Consider the following 21163-nt stretch of genomic DNA (forward strand, 5'->3'; position numbering starts at 1 on the left):
ATATGTATTGTTAACAAGATCATGTCACTCATGTCATTGATTTATTATACTGTTTTGCTAGAATGTGGCATATGGATATAAAAGAGTGTGTGAGTTGACTTATCCTTACTTTTGTCATCTTTGAGTCAGGTACCAACTGTTAATGTTGACAGTGCTATATCAGGCAGTAATATGAATGAATAAAATAGACAGGGAACATGATTGATGTTATCATTTTTGCAGAACATCTAAAATTGTTAATTGTTGGTCATATGATGTTGTGATGGAAAATTAATATTTCCTTTTAGTATGAGAGCAAAGTCTTGATTAGTGATGAAAATTATTGGGTTATCTATAATCACATTGCCCAGGGTAGATGATACATCTAAGTTCAGCTTCAAGCGTTCATGAGAGAATCAAGTTAATGAGTGAAGGAAAATAATGTTACTTATTTATTTTGACAAATTATATTTGTATCTAATTTATGTGAAATGTTATATGTTGTTAGAATTCAAAATAGCTTCACATTGCTCCAGCTGCATGATGGGAGTTGTCACCAAACTGTATGGTGCAAGGAATTATTGGCAGTGAAGTAAATATTTGATGAGAAGCAACTGAAGGTAAAATGTTAATGGTTGCCAAGTTTGATGCATGTAAGACTGACACAAGTTGAGTATTTTTAACTAAAGTTCCTTGTTTGAATAATTTGAAGTATAAAATTGTCAATGTCATGGGACAAGTGCAACGAATGTACTACTAACTGGTAAAAAGATAAATACACAATAAAATATTGATGTATCAATTTGCATAGAACAATTACATGTCTTGAAATGGAAGTGATTTTAATAGAACAATTGATATCTTGGTATAGCTAAACCATGTTGGAATACCTAGAGTCAACACTGTGAGCATGTACATGTTTAAAAAAAAAGATATCAATATTCTTGATAGAGTATCTGAATTTGAGTACCTATCTCATGGTCGTTCATCGGGTTGCATAGGTATCAATCTGTTCGAAGCTGTCATCATTATTACCCCTATAAAATGCTTCATAGATGAGCACAGGTCTCTCTCCTCGAGATTTATAATTAATTCTAAAGAGACAGATAAATTACATTTATAAAAAAAAATAGTAAGGGTTGAACCTTACCTAAATTCGTGCGACTAATCTAAACATAGAATGTTATGGCGAACACAGTTATTGCCTAAGAATTGTGGTTACAGAATATACTGGCAGGAGTCTGCTCGCCTATGCGGCGATGCGAGTCTGCACGCCTGAGCGGCGGTGCCAGTCTGCTCGCCTATGCGGCGGTGCGAGTCTGCACGCCTGAGCGGCGGTGCCAGTCTGCTCGCCTATGCGGCGGTGCGAGTCTGCACGCCTGAGCGGCGGTGCCAGTCTGCTCGCCTATGCGGCGGTGCGAGTCTGCACGCTGCGAGGCGGTGCCTAGCCGCGGCGGTGCGAGTCTGCTCGCCTACGAGGCGGTGCCAGTCTGCTCGCCTATGCGAGGCGGTGCAAGTCTGCTCGCCTACGAGGCGGTGCAAGTCTGCTCGCCTACGAGGCGGTGTGAGTCTGCTCGCCTGCGAGGCAGTGTGAGTCTGCACGTACCACGAGCCCGTGAGGATAAACGCTTAGCGAGCCTAGACGTATCAGCTTAGCGAGCCATGATACAAATGATTAACAAACCTGTGAGGAGTGTCAGCTTAGCGAGCTATGACACCAATGCTTAGCGAGCCTGTAAGACGTATCAGCTTAGCGAGCCATGATACGAATGATTAACAAACCTGTGAGGAGTGTCAGCTTAGCGAGCTATGACACCAATGCTTAGCGAGCCTGTAAGACGTATCAGCTTAGCGAGCATGATACGAATGATTAACAAACCTGTGAGGAGTGTCAGCTTAGCGAGCTATGACACCAATGCTTAGCGAGCCTGTAAGACGTATCAGCTTAGCGAGCCATGATACGAATGATTAACAAACCTGTGAGGAGTGTCAGCTTAGCGAGCTATGACACCAATGCTTAGCGAGCCTGTAAGATGTATCAGCTTAGCGAGCTATGATACGAATGATTAACAAACCTGTGAGGAGTGTCAGCTTAGCGAGCTATGACACCAATGCTTAGCGAGCCTGTAAGACGTATCAGCTTAGCGAGCCATGATACGAATGATTAACAAACCTGTGAGGAGTGTCAGCTTAGCGAGCTATGACACCAATGCTTAGCGAGCCTGTAAGATGTATCAGCTTAGCGAGCCATGATACGAATGATTAACAAACCTGTGAGGAGTGTCAGCTTAGCGAGCTATGACACCAATGCTTAGCGAGCCTGTAAGACGTATCAGCTTAGCGAGCTATGATACGAATGATTAACAAACCTGTGAGGAGTGTCAGCTTAGCGAGCTATGACACCAATGCTTAGCGAGCCTGTAAGATGTATCAGCTTAGCGAGCTATGATACGAATGATTAACAAACCTGTGAGGAGTGTCAGCTTAGCGAGCTATGACACCAATGCTTAACGAGCCATGATACGAATGTTTCTTAGTGAGCCCAATAAATAAAATTATCTTAGAGCCCATGTTAAGTATCAGCTTAAAGAGCTATGATACCAATGCCTAAAGAGCCCCATAAATGCTTAAAATTTAATTTAAAGAGCTCCCATAAATATAATTTAGTTTCAGATGTGAGGTATCAGCTTAAAGAGCTTATGATACAAATGCTTAAAGAGCCCCATATATTTAAATTAGCTTAAAGAGCTATTATACCAATGCTTAAAGAGCTCCCATAAATATAATTTAGTTTAAAGAGATGTGAGGTATCAGCTTAAAGAGCTTATGATACAAATGCTTAAAGAGCCCCATATATTTAAATTAGCTTAAAGAGCCCCATATATAAATTAGCTTAAAGAGCCCCATGTGTAATTTAGCTCAAAGAGCCCATATATTAATTAGCTTAGCATATAAAGAGCCCCATATATAATTTAGCTTATAGAGCCTATGTGAGGTATCAGCTTAAAGAGCTTATGATACTAATGCTTTGGGAGCCTATGTGACGTATCAGCTTAAAGAGCTTATGATACAAATTCTTAAAGAGCCCGTGATCTTAATAACTTTAAAGAGATTGTTGTACAAAACTTGATTATATAGCAGCTTAAAGAGCACAAGTTCTTTTGCTGGTTGTTTTTGTTTTAATTATGTTTCTTGATGAAATAATAATAGTTGTCTACATGAAGCTTACTCTAAAAGCAGAGTATTATCTACATGATGTTTTCCTTAAGACAGCCGCCATTAGTCTAATGTCGTGATGTTATCCTTTAGACTTTGATATTTGATTTAATAGGAAGTTGTTTTAAATGTCTATGATCCTTCCTTAAAAGTTGTTGGCTGTGAGTGCGATATTCGCCTACATGATGTTTTCAATTTAGGCCAAACACTTGGCAGTGGATAATATCGCATCAGTTGAAAAAAAAAATACCACACTAGTATTTAAAGGGCCAACAGTAATAAAATCGTAACTCTGATGTGGCCTCAACATTAGGAGATTACTTTCGAAGTGAGAGATGCCAATTGGTATCGTTTTCGTTTGTCTTAGAAGCTATCGGATATGCTGAGCTCCAATCGGCTGCGACACAAGTCTGATGGAACGACTTGGAAGGCGCAGAAGGTGCAGGAGTTCTGTGGTGCTGCTGCTGGTCTTCGTGGGCGAAGAATTCTCATCAGGGAGGCCGAGCTAATAACCGATTGTGGTGCTTGCTGTGTCAAGCCCTACGGTCGGTGTCGCGTCACTAGTTGGCGCGGGTGGAGCTGTCAGAGGATCGTCGGCCATTACCGCGTCGTGCTGTGAATTGTCCCAAGCTACGCTCTGTTTTCTAAGTGTTATGTATTAAAACCTGTATTTGATGATGTCTGGTGTTTTCCCCTTTAACAAAACAAAAGTCCTGATTCCATTTTCGCCTGATTTTTAGTGAATTAAAATAATTTTTTTTTAATTCTATTATACGTTTTTTGTCACAAATTTTGGTGGCTTAACTAAAAAAACTATTTCAAATTACCAAACTTAATTTTTGGTGACATAAAAAGTACTGTTATAGAATTAAGTTATTTTCCCAGTAGTAGCAAGACCGGATGGTTCCTAGGCTATTCGGCTTCGTTGACAGGGCCTCTAGAAAAACGTTTAATGGCCAACGATATGAGCTAGCTCTGTCACTCGAATACGGAAGAGGGAAGAAAGAGAACTACCTACCCGAAGCGTCAACTGTCGCACTCTTGACTAGAGGACTAGATAGAAATTCGTGTGCATCGGTGAATGTGGTAAAACTTTTCTGATACCTGGAAAATGTTTCACTACGGCATTCTAAATATTGTTTGTACAATTCGTTTACATCTAGTACACGTCACTTATTTCTTTATTTTCTCTTCAATTTCGCAGCTTTTATTTACATATTACTGGTACCAGCAAAACTTTAAAGGTTTTCAAAATCTTGTTGATAAAGTACTTATATTATTAATGCTCGTGAACATGGTTTTCTAACTATGTTAATACGCAAACAAATGTCACAGAAAAGTTTGTAAATGTGAAATCAAAAGTAAAACAATTGGAGCAGAAATAATACCGTTTTTTAGGATCGAGCTTCGGTTCGTATTGGTTACAAATGTTACAATTGTAAATAATTTCTAATCAAAGTTAAGAAAATACCTCTACATGCATAAAACAGGTTATTTCACAGAATAAGATTTAGATAGAAGAATCAAGTTCATCTATTTGTATGAGGGCCGAGCGTGTCAGATTTTGTACTGAAGTTGTTACTTTCCTGTGACTTTAAATATATCTCAGGCCATTGAGTGTTCATAATTTTTGTGTTGTTGCAATTAAGTATCATGTAACGAGGCATTTTAAATATTTTTGTTGACTTACAGAAATTGACGCTAAAGGTAGGTTTCTTTATGCTCAGTGTCTCCTAGCAGAAATTTTCACCAGCCGACACTTATCTGTGGTATGTATGGGTTATTTTCTGCATTTATTTCAAAAGTCGTAGCACATAATTATTATAATTTATATGAACTTAAAGCATCCTTAGAGCCCAGGTAGATTACACATCTTCTTAATTAGTAAAAACGTTTCCGGACAAGTAGAGGGCAGGAAATAGAAAACAGGGAAACCTACGATAATTAAAAGATCACTACGTACCCAAGAGGATAACGAACCTTTTACAAATTAATCTACACACAAAGGGTATTTTCGAACCATAATGGCCGTCAAATCTCTAAGAAAAGAACGTACTAATTGTACTGCTGTCTTAAAATCCGGCAACGCACTCAATAATTTCTTCAATTCGATACTGCATTGTAGTTCCTTCTATTTAATATTAAAACACACGCTTCGGGGATTAATGTTAAAGCAAGTCCCGACTCTCGACAATTATTTATTATTAATTAATAATATCTGAACCCAGAAAAGACCTGTGTAATGACGAACAACAACCACAGTTGTGACCCCAACTCTGCTCTACGGATGTCAAACATGGCCGATTACTAAACATAGCATAAAACAGATTCAAGTTTTCCAAAGAAAGGCCGAAAGCATTATGCTAGGAATAAAGTTGAGCGATAGAGTCAGAAATAGTGAAATAAGGCAAAAAACAAAAGTAATGGACGCAGCGCGAAAGGCGTGTGAATTAAAATGGCGATGGGCTGGGCATACAGCTAGGACTAAAGACGGACGATGGAGCGAAGCGATGTTACACTGGTACCCCAGAGACAAACTTATATAGATTATTAATTAATTAATAATATCTATCTTCTACTAGTAATACTCTCTTGAACTCTGCCCGGAAAACTTAGCACGCCGCAAACTTTGAAGCACCAATACTTGTCACGTATCTGTCAAATGTATCTATTTGGCGCGCTAATAACTCGCATGTATTACAAACAAGCGCGTTCCAAGTTCCTAAGCCGAACGTAACTTGGCACCGTCTCGTGCTTTGATACAAACTTGCCTAATTAGAGAGCGGGGAATGTGACATACGTAACGTGTGTCAATGTCTATATGTAAATTATATTTGTAATGATGCTGTTAAACGATGGGCTCAGTATTAGCCTCCTGAGCACCATGGAGGTTCGTGTGAAGCGCGCGCACTGGCCATGTGCGTGCTGGCGGCCGCTTATCGCGCTTGTTGTTTTTAAAAAAGCTGAATATTTGCTCGCTCGCTGAAAACTGCTACGCAGCGCTTTGTATTCCTAAATTTGTTTGAAAATCATTGCTATAATTGTGAATGCATGTAAATAATATTGTGTGATGTGCCTGACGTCTTTGTGTTGTAAATACAATGTAAATAGTACTTTCGTGTATATATTTTTTATCACTAGCGGCCCTATCTGCCACATATGAGTTATCATTAATAAATTGCTGGCGGCTTTACAAATAGCGATTTAATTGCCGTTAGACTTAGAAGGCGGGGTGTCGCTACTCTTGAGAAAGGTTCTCGAAATAAAAATTTAAATTGAACCAGACTAAAGCCCATTTAGATGTCGAACGTTTATCGCCTCGACGTACGATTATCGAAGTACGAGAGTAAACTATGCGTACGCACGAGAGAGGGCGATAAATATTTGTATTTTAAACAAAAAATGCGAGAATCGTATACGAGTCTCGCAATGAATTCAGGGAGTGTTTTTATATTTATAGCTGCCTTCAGCTGCGTAACTGCTAAAACCAAAAATAAATTCGGCCTATTAATATTATACAGTTAATGTTTACCTACTGACATTTTACCCCATATATCTATGGGGCAAAATGCCTACTATAATTTAAAAAAAAATGTTATTTATATTCTATGTTTAATAATATCCTAAACCTAATCGCAAGTATCGCAACCAAGATTTTATTAGCTAGGTAACGCTACGGTCGAAATAATTATTTTCCCTATTGTATATTATTGAGACCTTCATAAATCATTTATAGTGTTTTTAATAATATTTGGTACTATTCATCTTAAATTCAAATAAATGCAAGGTAAACCCAATATTATAAAAAATCATATTAAATAATTAGCAACTAGGCACGCAAGTTGACAGGCAAAACTCGTATGAAAATCGGTTCGCTCCGATTCGTGCGATAATCGCACGTTCGAGAAAAAATGTCATACGAGAACCGGTTTAGACGAGTCGAGAAATGTTATGGAAATATCTCCCGAAAATTCTACTCTCCGTCTAAACTATTTCGCCTGGCGATAATCGCCTGGCGAGTCTCGCATACGATAGGTACTCGTATGCGAGTTTTTATTTCTCGCACTAATGTAAACGTTTTCGTACGATACTCGCCAGGCGATTATCGCATACGATAATGTCATACGAGTTTCTCGACCAAGACGGGCGAGAAACTCGTACCATCTAAATGGGGCTTAATACTGGAGACACCTTACACAGATCAACCTAGCCCCAAACTAAGCAAAGCTTGTACTATGGGTGCTAGGCGACGATATACATACATACATAGAAAACACACTACTAAACATACTTATATACATAGAAAACATCCATGACAGGAACAAATATCTGTGCTCATCACACAAATAAATGCCCTTACCGGGATTCGAACCCGGGACCGCGGCTTAGTAGGCAGGGTCACTACCAAACCAACTACGCCAGATCGGTGGTCAAATATATAAATGGGAATGGGATATTATAAATGGGAAAGTGCGTGTGTCTGTTTGTTTGTCCGTCTTTTACGGCAAAACGCAGCGACAAATTGACGTGATTTTATACCTTACAGTCAACCTTAGGTTAGCAGGATAATAAACTCGTAATAACAACTGCCTAGTCTTAAAGAATATCGAACTTAATTCTTAACTTCTGTTCTGCAGAAAAAGAAGAAGATACGATGAGCAAAGCTTGGAAATGCTGCCAACTAACTGGATACGTAGCCAAATGCAAAAACGCTTACGATAATATCGTTATCGTATCTCTATCACTCTTCCGTATAGACGCGACAGAGATAGACTGCGTTTCGATCGGCGACTAGCGTCAAATTCGGCTAGGACGGTTGAGCGTCCCTACACTACATTCTCTAGACTTAAAGCACTTTTTAGTAGTGTTGATGTTGGTATATTGTATATTATATGTATATTTTTAATTAAGAAAACAACGTGTAGTAGGGGAGTCTCAGCCAGGTGAACTAGCTTTGAAAAACATGTTGAACTTTAATTAGGTTTTGGAGTGCTGAGGTGTTTGTCTTTAGAAGAGTCTTCGTTAAAATTGTAAGGCGAGGTTTGATACTCCTGTGTATATAAGCGTTAAACCTTTCATCTTTCTTTATACTAGAACTACACTGTATTGTTATGTCGTAACTTGTCATACGTACAAAAAAGTGTTTACATACATAACATAGGTAGTATACGTATTATTTTTCACCATGCAAACTGGTAAAGACTCTCTTACTTCAAAACTGAATAACAAAGTTGCGTTTTATCTCATACTCATACTCATTTATTTATAATATTGTTACATATTACACGTCACAATTGGTTTAGGTACATAATTATTACATGGTATATTAAAATTAAAATTATTATATTAGTATTCGTAGTTTGATATGTCGAAATATGGTAATACATTTTTAAATTACATTAAGGACCATTGAGCATTATATAAAATTAGAATAGAATGGATACAATGTTTTGTGAATGTTAATTAGATAGTTAATTAAATAATTTAAAAGATGTAGAATTCATTCATGTCATAAAAAGCGTGGGCGATAAGCCATTTTTCCATAGAGGGCAAAGCAATTTCATGAAAAATTGTACTTGATGCTCAAGCTGGTTGGTAGAATAGACGTTCAAAGATTTGCGTAGGAACGTGCCTCTTTGATATGAGCTGGAACTACATGATGGAACATCGTGTCATAGCTGTTTTTGGGCTTCTTAGAAAAGTCTTGTAATGAACTTTGACTACGATTAGGTTTCAAGGTCTGATGATGGAGCCGGAAGATATGAACTGGAACTACATGATGGAACATCGTATCATAGCTGTTTTTGGGCTTCTTAGAAAAGTCTTGTAATGAACTTTGACTACGATTAGGTTTCAAGGGCCTGATGATGGAGCCGGAAGATATGAACTGGAACTACATGATGGAACATCGTATCATAGCTGTTTTTGGGCTTCTTAGAAAAGTCTTGTAATGGACTATGACTACGATTAGGTTTCAAGGCCTGATGATGGTGCCGGAAGATAAGAACAGAAAAAGGGGGGCTCGAGGGGGGAAGCATGAAAGAAAGATCAACGTAGTATTTAAAAAAAGTTGGGTTAGCGTTTTCTTGTGACCTTTCAGAGCAAACAAAGGGGGGGCTCGGGGGCGAAGCCCCCGCAAAAGAAAGATAAACGTTGTATTTAAAATAAGTTGGGTTAAGGTTTTCTTGTGATCCTTAAGAGCAAAGAAAAGGGGGGCTCGGGGGGCGAAGCCCCCCGCATAAAAGAAAGATTAACGTAGTATTTAAAATAAGTTGGGATAGCGTTTTCTTGTGACCTTTCAGAGCAAACAAAGGGGGGCTCGGGGGGCGAAGCCCACCGCATGAAAGAAATATCAACGTAGTATTTAAGAAAAGTTAGGTTAGCGTTTTCTTGTGACCTTTAAGAGCTAACAAAGGGGGGCTCGGGGGGCGAAGCCCCCCGCATAAAAGAAAGATTAACGTAGTATTTACAATAAGTTGGGATAGCGTTTTCTTGTGACCTTTCAGAGCAAACAAAGGGCGGCTCGGGGGGCGAGGCCCCCCGCATAAAAGAAAGATCAACGTTGTATTTAAAATAAGTTGGGTTAAGTTTTCTTGTGATCCTTAAGAGTAAAGAAAAGGGGGCCTCGGGGGGCGAAGCCCCTCGCATGAAAGAAAGATCAACGAAGTATTTAGAATAAGTTGGGTTAGCGTTTTCTTGTGACCTTTAAGAGCAAACAAAGGGGGGCTCGGGGAGCGAAGCCCCCCGCATGAAAGAAAGATCAACGTAGTATTTAAGATCAGTTGGGTTAGCGTTTTCTTGTGACATTTCAGAGCAAACAAAGGGGGGCTCGGGGGCGAAGCCCCCCGTATAAAAGAAAGATCAACGTTGTATTTAAAATAAGTTGGGTTAAGGTTTTCTTGTGACCTTTAAGAGCAAACAAAGGGGGCTCGGGGGCGAAGCCCCCGCATTAAATAAAGATCAACGTTGTATTTAAAATAAGTTGGGTTAGCGTTTTCTTGTGACCTTTAAGAGCAAACAAAGGGGGGCTCGGGGGGCGAAGCCCCCCGCATGAAAGAAAGATCAACGTAGTATTTAGAATAAATTGGTTTAGCGTTTTCTTGTGACATTTAAGAGCAAACAAAGGGGGGCTCGGGGGGCGAAGCCCCCACATAAAATAAAGATTAACGTAGTATTTAAAATAAGTTGGGTTAGCGTTTTCTTGTGACCTTTAAGAGCAAACAAAGGGGGGCTCGGAGGGCGAAGCCCCGCATAAAAGAAAGATTAACGTAGTATTTAAAATAAGTTGGGTAAGCGTTTTCTTGTGACCTTTCAGAGTAAACAAAGGGGGCTCGGGCGGCGAAGCCCCCCGCATAAAAGAAAGATCAACGTTGTATTTAAAATAAGTTGGGTTAGCGTTTTCTTGTGACCCTTAAGAGAAAACAAAGGGGGCTCGGGGGCGAAGCCCTCGCATGAAAGAAAGATCAACGTAGTATTTAGAATAAATTGGTTTAGCGTTTTCTTGTGACCTTTAAGAGCAAACAAAGTGGGGCTCGGAGGGCGAAGCCCCCCGCATGAAAGAAAGATCAACGTAGTATTTAAGATAAGTTGGGTTAGCGTTTTCTTGTGACCTTTAAGAGCAAACAAAGGGGGCTCGGGGCGAAGCCCCCGCATGAAAGAAAGATCAACGTAGTATTTAGAATAAGTTGAGTTAGCGTTTTCTTGTGACCTTTAAGAGCAAACAAAGGGGGCTCGGGGGCGAAGCCCCCGCATGAAAGAAAGATCAACGTTGTATTTAAGATCAGTTGGGTTAGCGTTTTCTTGTGACCTTTAAGAGCAAACAAAGGGGGCTCGGGGGCGAAGCCCCCCGCATGAAAGAAAGATCAACGTAGTATTTAGAATAAGTTGAGTTAGCGTTTTCTTGTGACCTTTAAGAGCAAACAAAGGGGGGCTCGGGGGGCGAAGCCCCCCGCATGAAAGAAAGATCAACGAAGTATTTAAGATCAGTTGGGTTAGCGTTTTCTTGTGACCTTTAAGAGCAAACAAAGGGGGGCTCGGAGGGCGAAACCCCCTGCATAAAAGAAAGATTAACGTAGTATTTAAAATAATTTGGGTAAGCGTTTTCTTGTGACCTTTCAGAGTAAACAAAGGGGGGCTCGGGGGGCGAAGACCCCCGCATAAAAGAAAGATCAACGTTGTATTTAAAATAAGTTGAGTTAGCGTTTTCTTGTGACCTTAAGAGCAAACAAAGGGGGGCTCGGGGGGCGAAGCCCCCGCATGAAAGAGAGATCAACGTAGTATTTAGAATAAATTGGTTTAGCGTTTTCTTCTGACCTTTAAGAGCAAACAAAAGGGGGCTCGGGGGGCGAAGCCCCCCGCATGAAAGAAAGATCAACGTAGTATTTAGAATAAGTTGGGTTAGCGTTTTCTTGTGACCTTTAAGAGCAAACAAAGGGGGGCTCGGGGGGCGAAGCCCCCCGCATGAAAGAAAGATCAACGTAGTATTTAAGATCAGTTTGGTTAGCGTTTTCTTGTGAGCTTTAAGAGCAAACAAAGGGGGGCCCGGGGGGCGAAGCCCCCCGCATGAAAGAAGGATCAACGTAGTATTTAAGATCAGTTGGGTTAGCGTTTTCTTGTGACCTTTAAGAGCAAACAAAGGGGGGCTCGGGGGGCGAAGCCCCCCGCATGTAAGAAAGATTAACGTAGTATTTAAAATAAGTTGGGTTAGCGTTTTCTTGTGACATTTCAGAGCAAACAAAGGGGGGCTCGGGGGGCGAAGCCCCCCGTATAAAAGAAAGATCAACGTTGTATTTAAAATAAGTTGGGTTAAGGTTTTCTTGTGACCTTTAAGAGCAAACAAAGGGGGGCTCGGGGGGCGAAGCCCCCCGCATTAAATAAAGATCAACGTTGTATTTAAAATAAGTTGGGTTAGCGTTTTCTTGTGACCTTTAAGAGCAAACAAAGGGGGGCTCGGGGGGCGAAGCCCCCCATGAAAGAAAGATCAACGTAGTATTTAGAATAAATTGGTTTAGCGTTTTCTTGTGACATTTAAGAGCAACCCACATAAAATAAAGATTAACGTAGTATTTAAAATAAGTTGGGTTAGCGTTTTCTTGTGACCTTTCAGAGTAAACAAAGGGGGGCTCGGGCGGCGAAGCCCCCCGCATAAAAGAAAGATCAACGTTGTATTTAAAATAAGTTGGGTTAGCGTTTTCTTGTGACCCTTAAGAGAAAACAAAGGGGGGCTCGGGGGGCGAAGCCCCTCGCATGAAAGAAAGATCAACGTAGTATTTAGAATAAATTGGTTTAGCGTTTTCTTGTGACCTTTAAGAGCAAACAAAGTGGGGCTCGGAGGGCGAAGCCCCCCGCATGAAAGAAAGATCAACGTAGTATTTAAGATAAGTTGGGTTAGCGTTTTCTTGTGACCTTTAAGAGCAAACAAAGGGGGCTCGGGGGCGAAGCCCCCGCATGAAAGAAAGATCAACGTAGTATTTAGAATAAGTTGAGTTAGCGTTTTCTTGTGACCTTTAAGAGCAAACAAAGGGGGCTCGGGGGCGAAGCCCCCGCATGAAAGAAAGATCAACGTTGTATTTAAGATCAGTTGGGTTAGCGTTTTCTTGTGACCTTTAAGAGCAAACAAAGGGGGGCTCGGGGGGCGAAGCCCCCCGCATGAAAGAAAGATCAACGTAGTATTTAGAATAAGTTGAGTTAGCGTTTTCTTGTGACCTTTAAGAGCAAACAAAGGGGGGCTCGGGGGGCGAAGCCCCCCGCATGAAAGAAAGATCAACGTAGTATTTAAGATCAGTTGGGTTAGCGTTTTCTTGTGAGCTTTAAGAGCAAACAAAGGGGGGCTCGGGGGGCGAAGCCCCCGCATGAAAGAAAGATCAATGTAGTATTTTAGATCAGTTGGGTTAGCGCCCCGCATAAAAGAAAGATTACCGTAGTATTTAAAATAAGTTTGGTTAAGGTTTTCTTGTGACCTTTAAGAGCAAACAAAGGGGGGCTCGAGGGGCGAAGCCCCCCGCATGAAAGAAAGATCAACGTTGTATTTAAAATAAGTTGAGTTAGCGTTTTCTCGTGACCTTTTAGAGCAAACAAAGGGGGGCTCGGGGGGCGAAGCCCCCCGCATAAAAGAAAGATTAACGTAGTATTTAAAATAAGTTGGGTTAGCGTTTTCTTGTGACCTTTCAGAGCAAACAAAGGGGGGCTCGGGGGGTGAAGCCCCCCGCATAAAAGAAAGATCAACGTTGTATTTAAAATAAGTTGGGTTAAGGTTTTCTTGTGATGCATAGGTCGCAGACGTGCCGCTCACGAGCGGAACCTGCCACCCTAAAGACAGCCAGCGGGCGAGGGATGCATGAGAGCGCCCCCGCCCAATACGCTGGCTCTCGAGTTGGAGAGTGCGACCCTTGTGTCCAGGAAGCGCTCCCACAGTGAGGAATCTCTGTGTCGCGTCAGTCTGGGCCGCGGATGCACTTTACAGCTTCCCGGGACCCCGCACACAAAGCGGTGAGAGGACACCGTGGGGTTTAGTGGGTAGGGGGGACTCTTTACAGCCTCGAGCCCCACATAACCGACCGGTTCGCCCACCACCTCAGACCCGGCGGTATGCGTAAACGCATTCCCAACGAAAAAAAAAAAACAAAAAAAAAAGTTTTCTTGTGATCCTTAAGAGTAAAGAAAAGGGGGCCTCGGGGGGCGAAGCCCCCCGCATGAAAGAAAGATCAACGTAGTATTTAAGATCAGTTGGGTTAGCGTTTTATTGTGACCTTTAAGAGCAAACAAAGGGGGGGCGCATAAAAGAAAGATTAACGTAGTATTTAAAATAAGTTGGGTTAGCGTTTTCTTGTGACCTTTCAGACCAAACAAAGGGGGACTCGGGGGGCGAAGCCCCCCGCATAAAAGAAAGATCAACGTTGTATTTAAAATAAGTTGGGTAATGGTTTTTCTGTGACCCTTAAGAGCAAATAAAGGGGGTCTATCTTTTACGGATAACTTACTAGGTATAAACATTTTTATGATAATACTGTAATAAGAAGGTAGCCGCTGGTTATCATTAAGTAGCAATTAGCAATAAGTACACGTTAAGCCGCAAATGGCATGTAAAATCCGCCTACTTGAAATAAATTTATGTATAAATGTTAAAAGTATTTCATTATTAATGACTAAAAAGTATAAAATAAATTAATAGTTTAAAAAACACTATAAAACACGCTTTTATAAATGCACGTAAAAGCCAAAAATAAATTATGGATCGTTCAAGCTCAATAGAGACAACTCTATTTTTGAGCTGAAGTTTAAAAACTATGTGCTTTTAATTATAATATTTGATTGTAAAAGCGTGGGGCGCTGGAACAGGAAAGACTTTCTTGTAAACAAATACTAATCCGAACTTCCTGGCGAATGAAGTTGCATAAGAACATAACGTTTACATATGCCGCCTAAGGGTTACCAAAAAGAACCAAAGATATCTCGTCCACAAACAAGAACTCTGCATCCTGTCACTGTAGACACTTTCCCCTTTTGTACTTTGATTACCGGAAAAAAGCGGCGTTCTAAGTGTCGGTGACTGTCGACTCTCCTCGCTACTAGCGCATATTTTGTCTGAGTTCGACAAAATGGTACCTACTTTGAACACTGACTTTTAATTGATTTGACTGTTTAATGTAGAACCTACTAGTCATGCTGCAACTCCAGTTAGCGCGTCAATCTGTGTAACCTCCTTCCCGTAGCATAGCATAATTTGATTTATCAGCAAGTTATACAAAAAGTCTTTCCTGTTCCAGCGCCCCACGCTTTTACAATCAAATATTATAATTAAAAGCACATAGTTTTTAAACTTCAGCTCAAAAATAGAGACAACTTGAACGATCTGTTATAGGGCAGCTTCCGGGGGAGTCTCTTCCAAACAAAACTCAAAATTCAATTTACACCACTTATTTATTATACCGTTCAACACCACTAAATATTACAAGGATTTTAAGAGCTAATTAAACAGCTAGACGTTACTCACTAGACTAGACTAATTTTCTTAGATACATGCTTTTATAAAATAATGCAATGACGTAAACGATGCGGCGTAAGTAGTTCACGCGTGTTACCTACTTAAATTCTAATGCTGGCGCTGCATATAACAGCCCCCCCGATAAGACGAAGCTTTATCTCAAATAGATGAAGCTGAGTACAAAGGAAATTTCTGTCGTTTCGATGGAGTTAACATTATTATGAGGTTTACTTTTGCTTTCATTATTACGCTGGTTAAATATTTGAATACAATAGTTAGATGCTGAACGCTTATAATTACCATTAATATAATAACACTTGAAACACTTAAATATAAAGCTTAGCATCATAAAACCAACTAAAGATAAGGTAACACTAGAATAGTATGTATCTACCATATTTCGTAAGGTGAGATTGCTGCTGTAAGTTATCTATGTCATTTTCTAAACTGTCTAGTTCATGAGATGCGGATTTTAAAGAGTCGAGATTTATATTACTGAGGGTGACGGGTGTTAGTACGGGTACTGTATTATTGAACTTTCCTTTCTTACCTTACAGCAGTCATCTTCTATGACATTGAAATCTGATCGCATATTATTGGGATCAATACATTTTTAGAGGTACTGATAGCTTTGGAGTATCCAATACAAATCGTATCTTAATTTTAAAATACCAGTGCCAAATATAGCATATTTTTTTTTTTAAATTATCATTTATCATTACATTTTACATTAAGGTGAGGTTTTGGTTATATAAATACATTTATTGTTATTTAGGACATGCCAAGTCAATTTAATAACAATTCAATCAATTTAGAATCACATTCTTTGGGTAAAGATTTCGATACTTCAGTAAAAAGTCGTATTTCACAACATGGGTTGTTTATGCTAGAGTAAATAGTTATTAACGGGCAAATGGAATATTCGCTACTGACTGTGGTACATGTATCTAGATTTTCAAATAGTGCGTAATGTAACTTATCATCGGTTATCGCCATGAAAGAGCTAGAAGGGTGTATGAGAGAGAAATTGTTAGGATTTTCTACTTCGTGAGGTATAGGCAAAGGGAGAGCTTTATAAATGGTGTATTTTTCGGGATAAATCAATGGGATACTTAAAACAGAAACTAGCTTTCGGTTAAAATAGTAAGTAGTTAATTTAGAAATGTTAATTATAGTGGGTATGTTTTCTAAAGTTATTGGAACAGGAAAATCTAAGTTATGATTAAAATTGATATTATTTTTTAATAATTCTTTATATAAGTTAACGGGTGAGAGGACTGAGGGGTGTAAAATATTCATTTTGGAAAGTAAAATTGCATTCAAGACAGAATCTAGGTAATTGGATGCCGCAATCAATGAACTCTTTATTACATTTACTAGGTTGTTGACGCGCGGCAACGATCAGCTGTTCGTTTATCTCTGTAACCTGAGCCGGTAAGGCTCGGTTCATGTGCTCGAGTTTAATGTTTATTTTAAATTCGTTTGCATTTAGAGTTGAATGTATTTATGCTGAGTAGAAGTGATCGTTTAATTAGGGATGAGCGGGTTTTATTTCATTTACATGATACTTGGTATGACGGCGGTTAATACAAAGAGTGACGTTATTGTTTGTTATTGATTTTGATTATTTTGTAAGGGCCTTTCCACACTGGGGATAGAGCCTTGCGAAGTCTATGATGTTGTTTTAAATAGACAAGGTCACCAGTTTTATACGATATTTCACGAGATGGAGAGTCGTAATATTGTTTAGAAGTTTCTTTGCTTTTAAGAATATGCTCTAAGGCTTTTTCACGGCTAAAGCGCATACGATATTGAAGGGCTCGTACATACTCATTGTAAGTCAGATTATCACTTGTTTCATACAGAGAATTAGGAATATGAGGTTTGTGTCCGTAGAGAAGTTCGTAAGGTGTGTATTGAGTTACACTATGAGGAGTGGTGTTGTAGCAAAGGATAGCTGTAAATATATAGCAGTGCCAATCATTCTGATTTTCATTCACAAACGATTTCAAGTATTCTTTCAAGGTCCCGTTATTTCGTTCAAGGGCACCGTTTGTCTGTGGGTGATAGGGTGTAGAAAAAAGTGATTTTATCTTAAAGATATTGTTAATCTGTTTAAAAAGGTCAGAAGTGAAACAGGTGCCGAGATCGGTTAAAACCATTTTTGGGATACCGAATAAGGCCATGAAATGTACAAGGCTACGAGCTACTTCTTCACTTGTAGCTGTGACTTGTGGGTATGCGCATGAGAATTTGGTGAGATCATCTTGGATGGTTAAGATAAATTTGAATTTCTGAGGTCCGGCTTCCGGAAGGGGACCTACTATGTCGAGTGCTAAACGTTCAAATGGTTGTGTACTGGACGAAGTTATCACCATAGGTGCCTTATTGCATTTTCTTAGTGGCTTATTGATTTGACATAGTTTACAGGATTTAACGTAATTTTCGATGTCCATGCGCATTGTTTTCCAATAGTACGAGGCTTTTATTCGATTAAGCATACGGTTCATTCCGGGGTGTCCGGCGATGGTGGAATCGTGATTTTCTTTAAGAATTTGAGGGACTTCGGTTGGGGTAGGGTATATCATTTTGTTCTTGTATATGTGTATTTTTATGTTTGTATTATGGAAGATAAAGGAAATCATGTTATATATTTTGCTGTAAGAGATTTTTGTGAATGGCTCTGTGAAATCTGATATCGCTAAGTCGGTGAGTGTGGGATTGTTTTGTAAAATAATATCTCGTAAGGACACGAGCAGGTTAAAAATAGATTTATAATTTGTTTCCTCGTAGTGATTTATTTTTGTGAATAAGAAATAGTAAGTCTTTCCGTTATTAGGAAATGGCAGTACAGTATAGGGTTCGCGTTCGGAGTTACGTAATTCGCTTTGGTTTGGTAAACTGTTTAATATTTCTTCTAGGTTCGGCATAGAGGGGTCAAAGTCCAGTGAGGTAGGACATGCGATTGAATTAATTTTAGACCGCAATAAGTTTTCAGAGTGCTCTTCAATTTTAGTGTTATTTTGCCCAGTAGCGTTAATAAATTGCTTTTTAGAATATTGTTCATAAGTATCTTGGTTAGGTGTGTTTGCAATTTGGTTTCGGGTTATAGCATGTACCGGGATGCGAGATAGGGCGTCAGCATTGGAATTAAGTTTGCCTTGCTTGTAAATAACTTCATAATTATATTCTTCTAATTTTAGCCTCCAGCGTATAAGTCTGCTTCCCGGATCTTTCACATTAAAAAGCCATGTGAGTGGTCGGTGATCGGTGACAATTTTGAATTTGTTTCCGTATAAATACGGACGGAAACATTTTACTGCAAAGATTATAGCTAAGAGTTCCTTTTCGGTAGTAGAGTAATTACATTCCGCCTTATTCATCGTACGGGACGCATACGCGATGGGAAGGTCCTTTCCTATAGGACCTTGTGAAAGCACGGCACCGACTGAACTGTTACTTGCGTCAGTCGTAACTACAAAAGGTTGTGAAAAGTCAGGGTATTGGAGTAGAGGTGCTGTAGTTAGTTTTTCTTTGAGATGATTAAATGAAAGATCTTGTTCTGAAGTCCAATTAAATGTAACATCTTTCTTTAGAAGGGAGGTAAGTGGTTTAGTTATTTGAGAAAAGTTGTCTATAAATCTGCGGTAGTATCCAACTAATCCAAGAAAGGATTTTACTTCTTTAGCGTTTCGCGGAACAGGGAATTGAGTGACAGCCCTAACTTTATCGGGGTTAGGTTGCACGCCTTTGTCGGTGATTATATGACCTAAGTACGTCACTTCGCGTCGGAGAAATTCACACTTATCGGGTTGCAATTTTAGATTATATTCTCGGAATCTGTCGAAGACGAGATGAAGTTTTTGGATATGACTCTCGAGGTCATGTGAGTATATGATACAGTCATCTAAGTATATGTAGCAGTGTAGGCCTTGTAGGCCTGAAAGGACGAGGTTCATAAGTCGTTGGAAGGTAGAAGGTGCGTTTTTGAGACCAAAGGGCATTCTATTAAATTGGAAATGGCCCGATATTCCACTGGGGTTGAGAATCGTAAAGCCTGTTTTCGCTGAGTCAGCAGGGTCCATTGGAATTTGGTGAAAACCGGAAACGAGGTCTAATGTCGAAAAGTATTTAGATTTTCCTAATTGATCAAGGATATCAGTTATAAGTGGAATTGGATAAACTTCGGTTACCGTGACGTCATTCAGGCGCCTGTAATCGATTACGATGCGCCATTTTCTTTGACCTGAGGCGTCGATTTTTTTAGGGACGATCCAGACTGGTGCACTCCAGGGAGATATAGAGGGTTTGATAATGTTTTGGTCTAGCATTTTCTTAATTTGCTTATCAACTTCTTGTCGATGACATTCTGGGAACCTGTAGGACTTAGCATTGATAGGCGCAGCGTTGCCTGTGTTAATGGAATGTTTCAGAGCTGGGGTATGAGTCAAGGAATCCCCTTCGAGGTAAAATATATCTGCGTATTTACTGCAACATTGTAGTAGTGACTTTCTCTCTTCTGGGTTCAAATGTTCGTGACGTATGAGGTCTAACACGCGCTGAATACGATTGGACTGACCTGAGGTTACATTGTTTACACAAGTAGTGTGTTCTGATGAGTCACTCATAAGAGCGGAGTAATCTATAGGAGTAATAGTGACATTACATTCTTTAATTTCGATTGAAGAGTCGGTAGTATTTAAAATAGATACGTTGGCGCGTTTGTTGCATTTTATAGTAACTATACAATTGGCTAAGTAAACACCGTCTTTGAGCTTGTGATCTAAAATGAGGCCCTCTTTGATACCCGCGAGTTCAGAATCTGGATTGGAAATAACACATTCAATTACGCCTTCGGATCGAGCTGGGATTATGTAAGATTGTTGATTAAAATGGATTTGTAAAGTGTGGCCCTGTAGGGACAGAGTGTTAGTTCTATAATCTATGTTGCATGTGAAGAATTTTAGGAAATCGTTACCTATAATGCCGTCATATTTGAGATTGACTTCGTCTTTAATGACGTGAAACTTGTATGAAATAGTATCATCTAGGAGAGGGAATTGTAACTGTGAGGACCCTAGTGTTTCACAATAAGAGTCTGTGTCGTTTATTCCTTTAAGTTTAATAATCTCAGAGGAAAGGCATGGTTTTTCTTTGAAACTGGAGTATTTTATAATACTGACACTAGCGCCTGTGTCGATAAGGAAACAGAGAGGTTGTTCAGAATCAGACATCGTCAAGTATGTGTAAGGCAAAGATATCCCCTTTTTCAATGAATGAATTTCGTAACATGGTATTTCAGATACGGTATTGTGAAGAGCAGGGGCAGGTTCTTTCTTAGACTTGGTGGGCATTTTTGTGCTTGATTCAGTGAGAGATAATTTAGGTATTGATTCTAAAGATGAGGAAAGGCTTAGTTTGTTTACGTTAAGGTTCAATAGAGACTGGGAAGTAGGACTCCCTTTGGAAGGAGGTGTGAGATTGTCATGAGATTTAGAACGACTCAACTGCATTCTATGTGGTTGAGATGAATAAGGAATAGTAGGACTCCGAATTTGTGGAGATGTAGGCTTGGTATTGGATTTAGCAAGACTCAACTGCATTCTATGTGGTTGAGATGAATAAGGAATAGTAGGACTCCGAATTTGTGGAGATGTAGGCTTGGTATTGGATTTAGTATGACTCAACTGCATTCTATGTGGTTGAGATGAATAAGGAATAGTAGGACTCCGAGTTTGTGGAGATGTAGGCTTGGTATTGGGTTTAGTAAGACTCAACTGCATTCTATGTGGTTGAGATGAATAAGGAATAGTAAGACTCCGATTTTCAGGAGATGTGAGATTGGTATACAAATTTGGGAAACAGCGAGAGACAGTGGTCGTGTCCTTTAATGAAGGTGATCTCGGCAGACACGCGACCGGGATCTTATTTAGTTTAAATGATCATCATAATTAGTTTCTAATTGCACTTCGCAATAATGCGTAT

The 21163-nt window shown here is 39.6% G+C and overlaps 2 protein-coding genes across 2 annotated transcripts in view; both read left to right on the forward strand.

Annotated features, from left to right (window-relative positions):
* Positions 1–1362, forward strand: part of LOC125235592 — a 34658-nt gene extending 33296 nt beyond the window's left edge. Inside the window, exon 3 of the mRNA XM_048142190.1 lies at positions 1204–1362. Coding sequence (XP_047998147.1) covers positions 1204–1362 — 159 coding nt within the window. The remainder of the gene's footprint in view (positions 1–1203) is intronic.
* A 24-nt stretch (positions 1363–1386) lies between these two features.
* Positions 1387–3890, forward strand: LOC125235593. The gene is made up of 2 exons (XM_048142191.1): positions 1387–1569; positions 3563–3890. The coding sequence occupies exons 1-2, from the start codon at positions 1387–1389 to the stop codon at positions 3812–3814; spliced, it is 435 nt and encodes a 144-aa protein (XP_047998148.1). The 3' UTR covers positions 3815–3890.
* Positions 3891–21163: the final 17273 nt, after the last annotated feature.

The sequence above is a fragment of the Leguminivora glycinivorella genome, chromosome 17, assembly GCF_023078275.1.
Source record: "Leguminivora glycinivorella isolate SPB_JAAS2020 chromosome 17, LegGlyc_1.1, whole genome shotgun sequence".
NCBI classification, from domain to species: domain Eukaryota; kingdom Metazoa; phylum Arthropoda; class Insecta; order Lepidoptera; family Tortricidae; genus Leguminivora; species Leguminivora glycinivorella.

Coding starts and splice junctions, on each gene's coding strand:
- LOC125235593 (XM_048142191.1), top strand. CDS start 1,387: ATGCGGCGGTGCGAGTCTGCACGCTGCGAGGCGGTGCCTAGCCGCGGC. Junction 1,570..3,562: donor CTGCTCGCCTGCGAGGCAGT/GTGAGTCTGCAC, acceptor CGTTTGTCTTAG/AAGCTATCGGATATGCTGAG.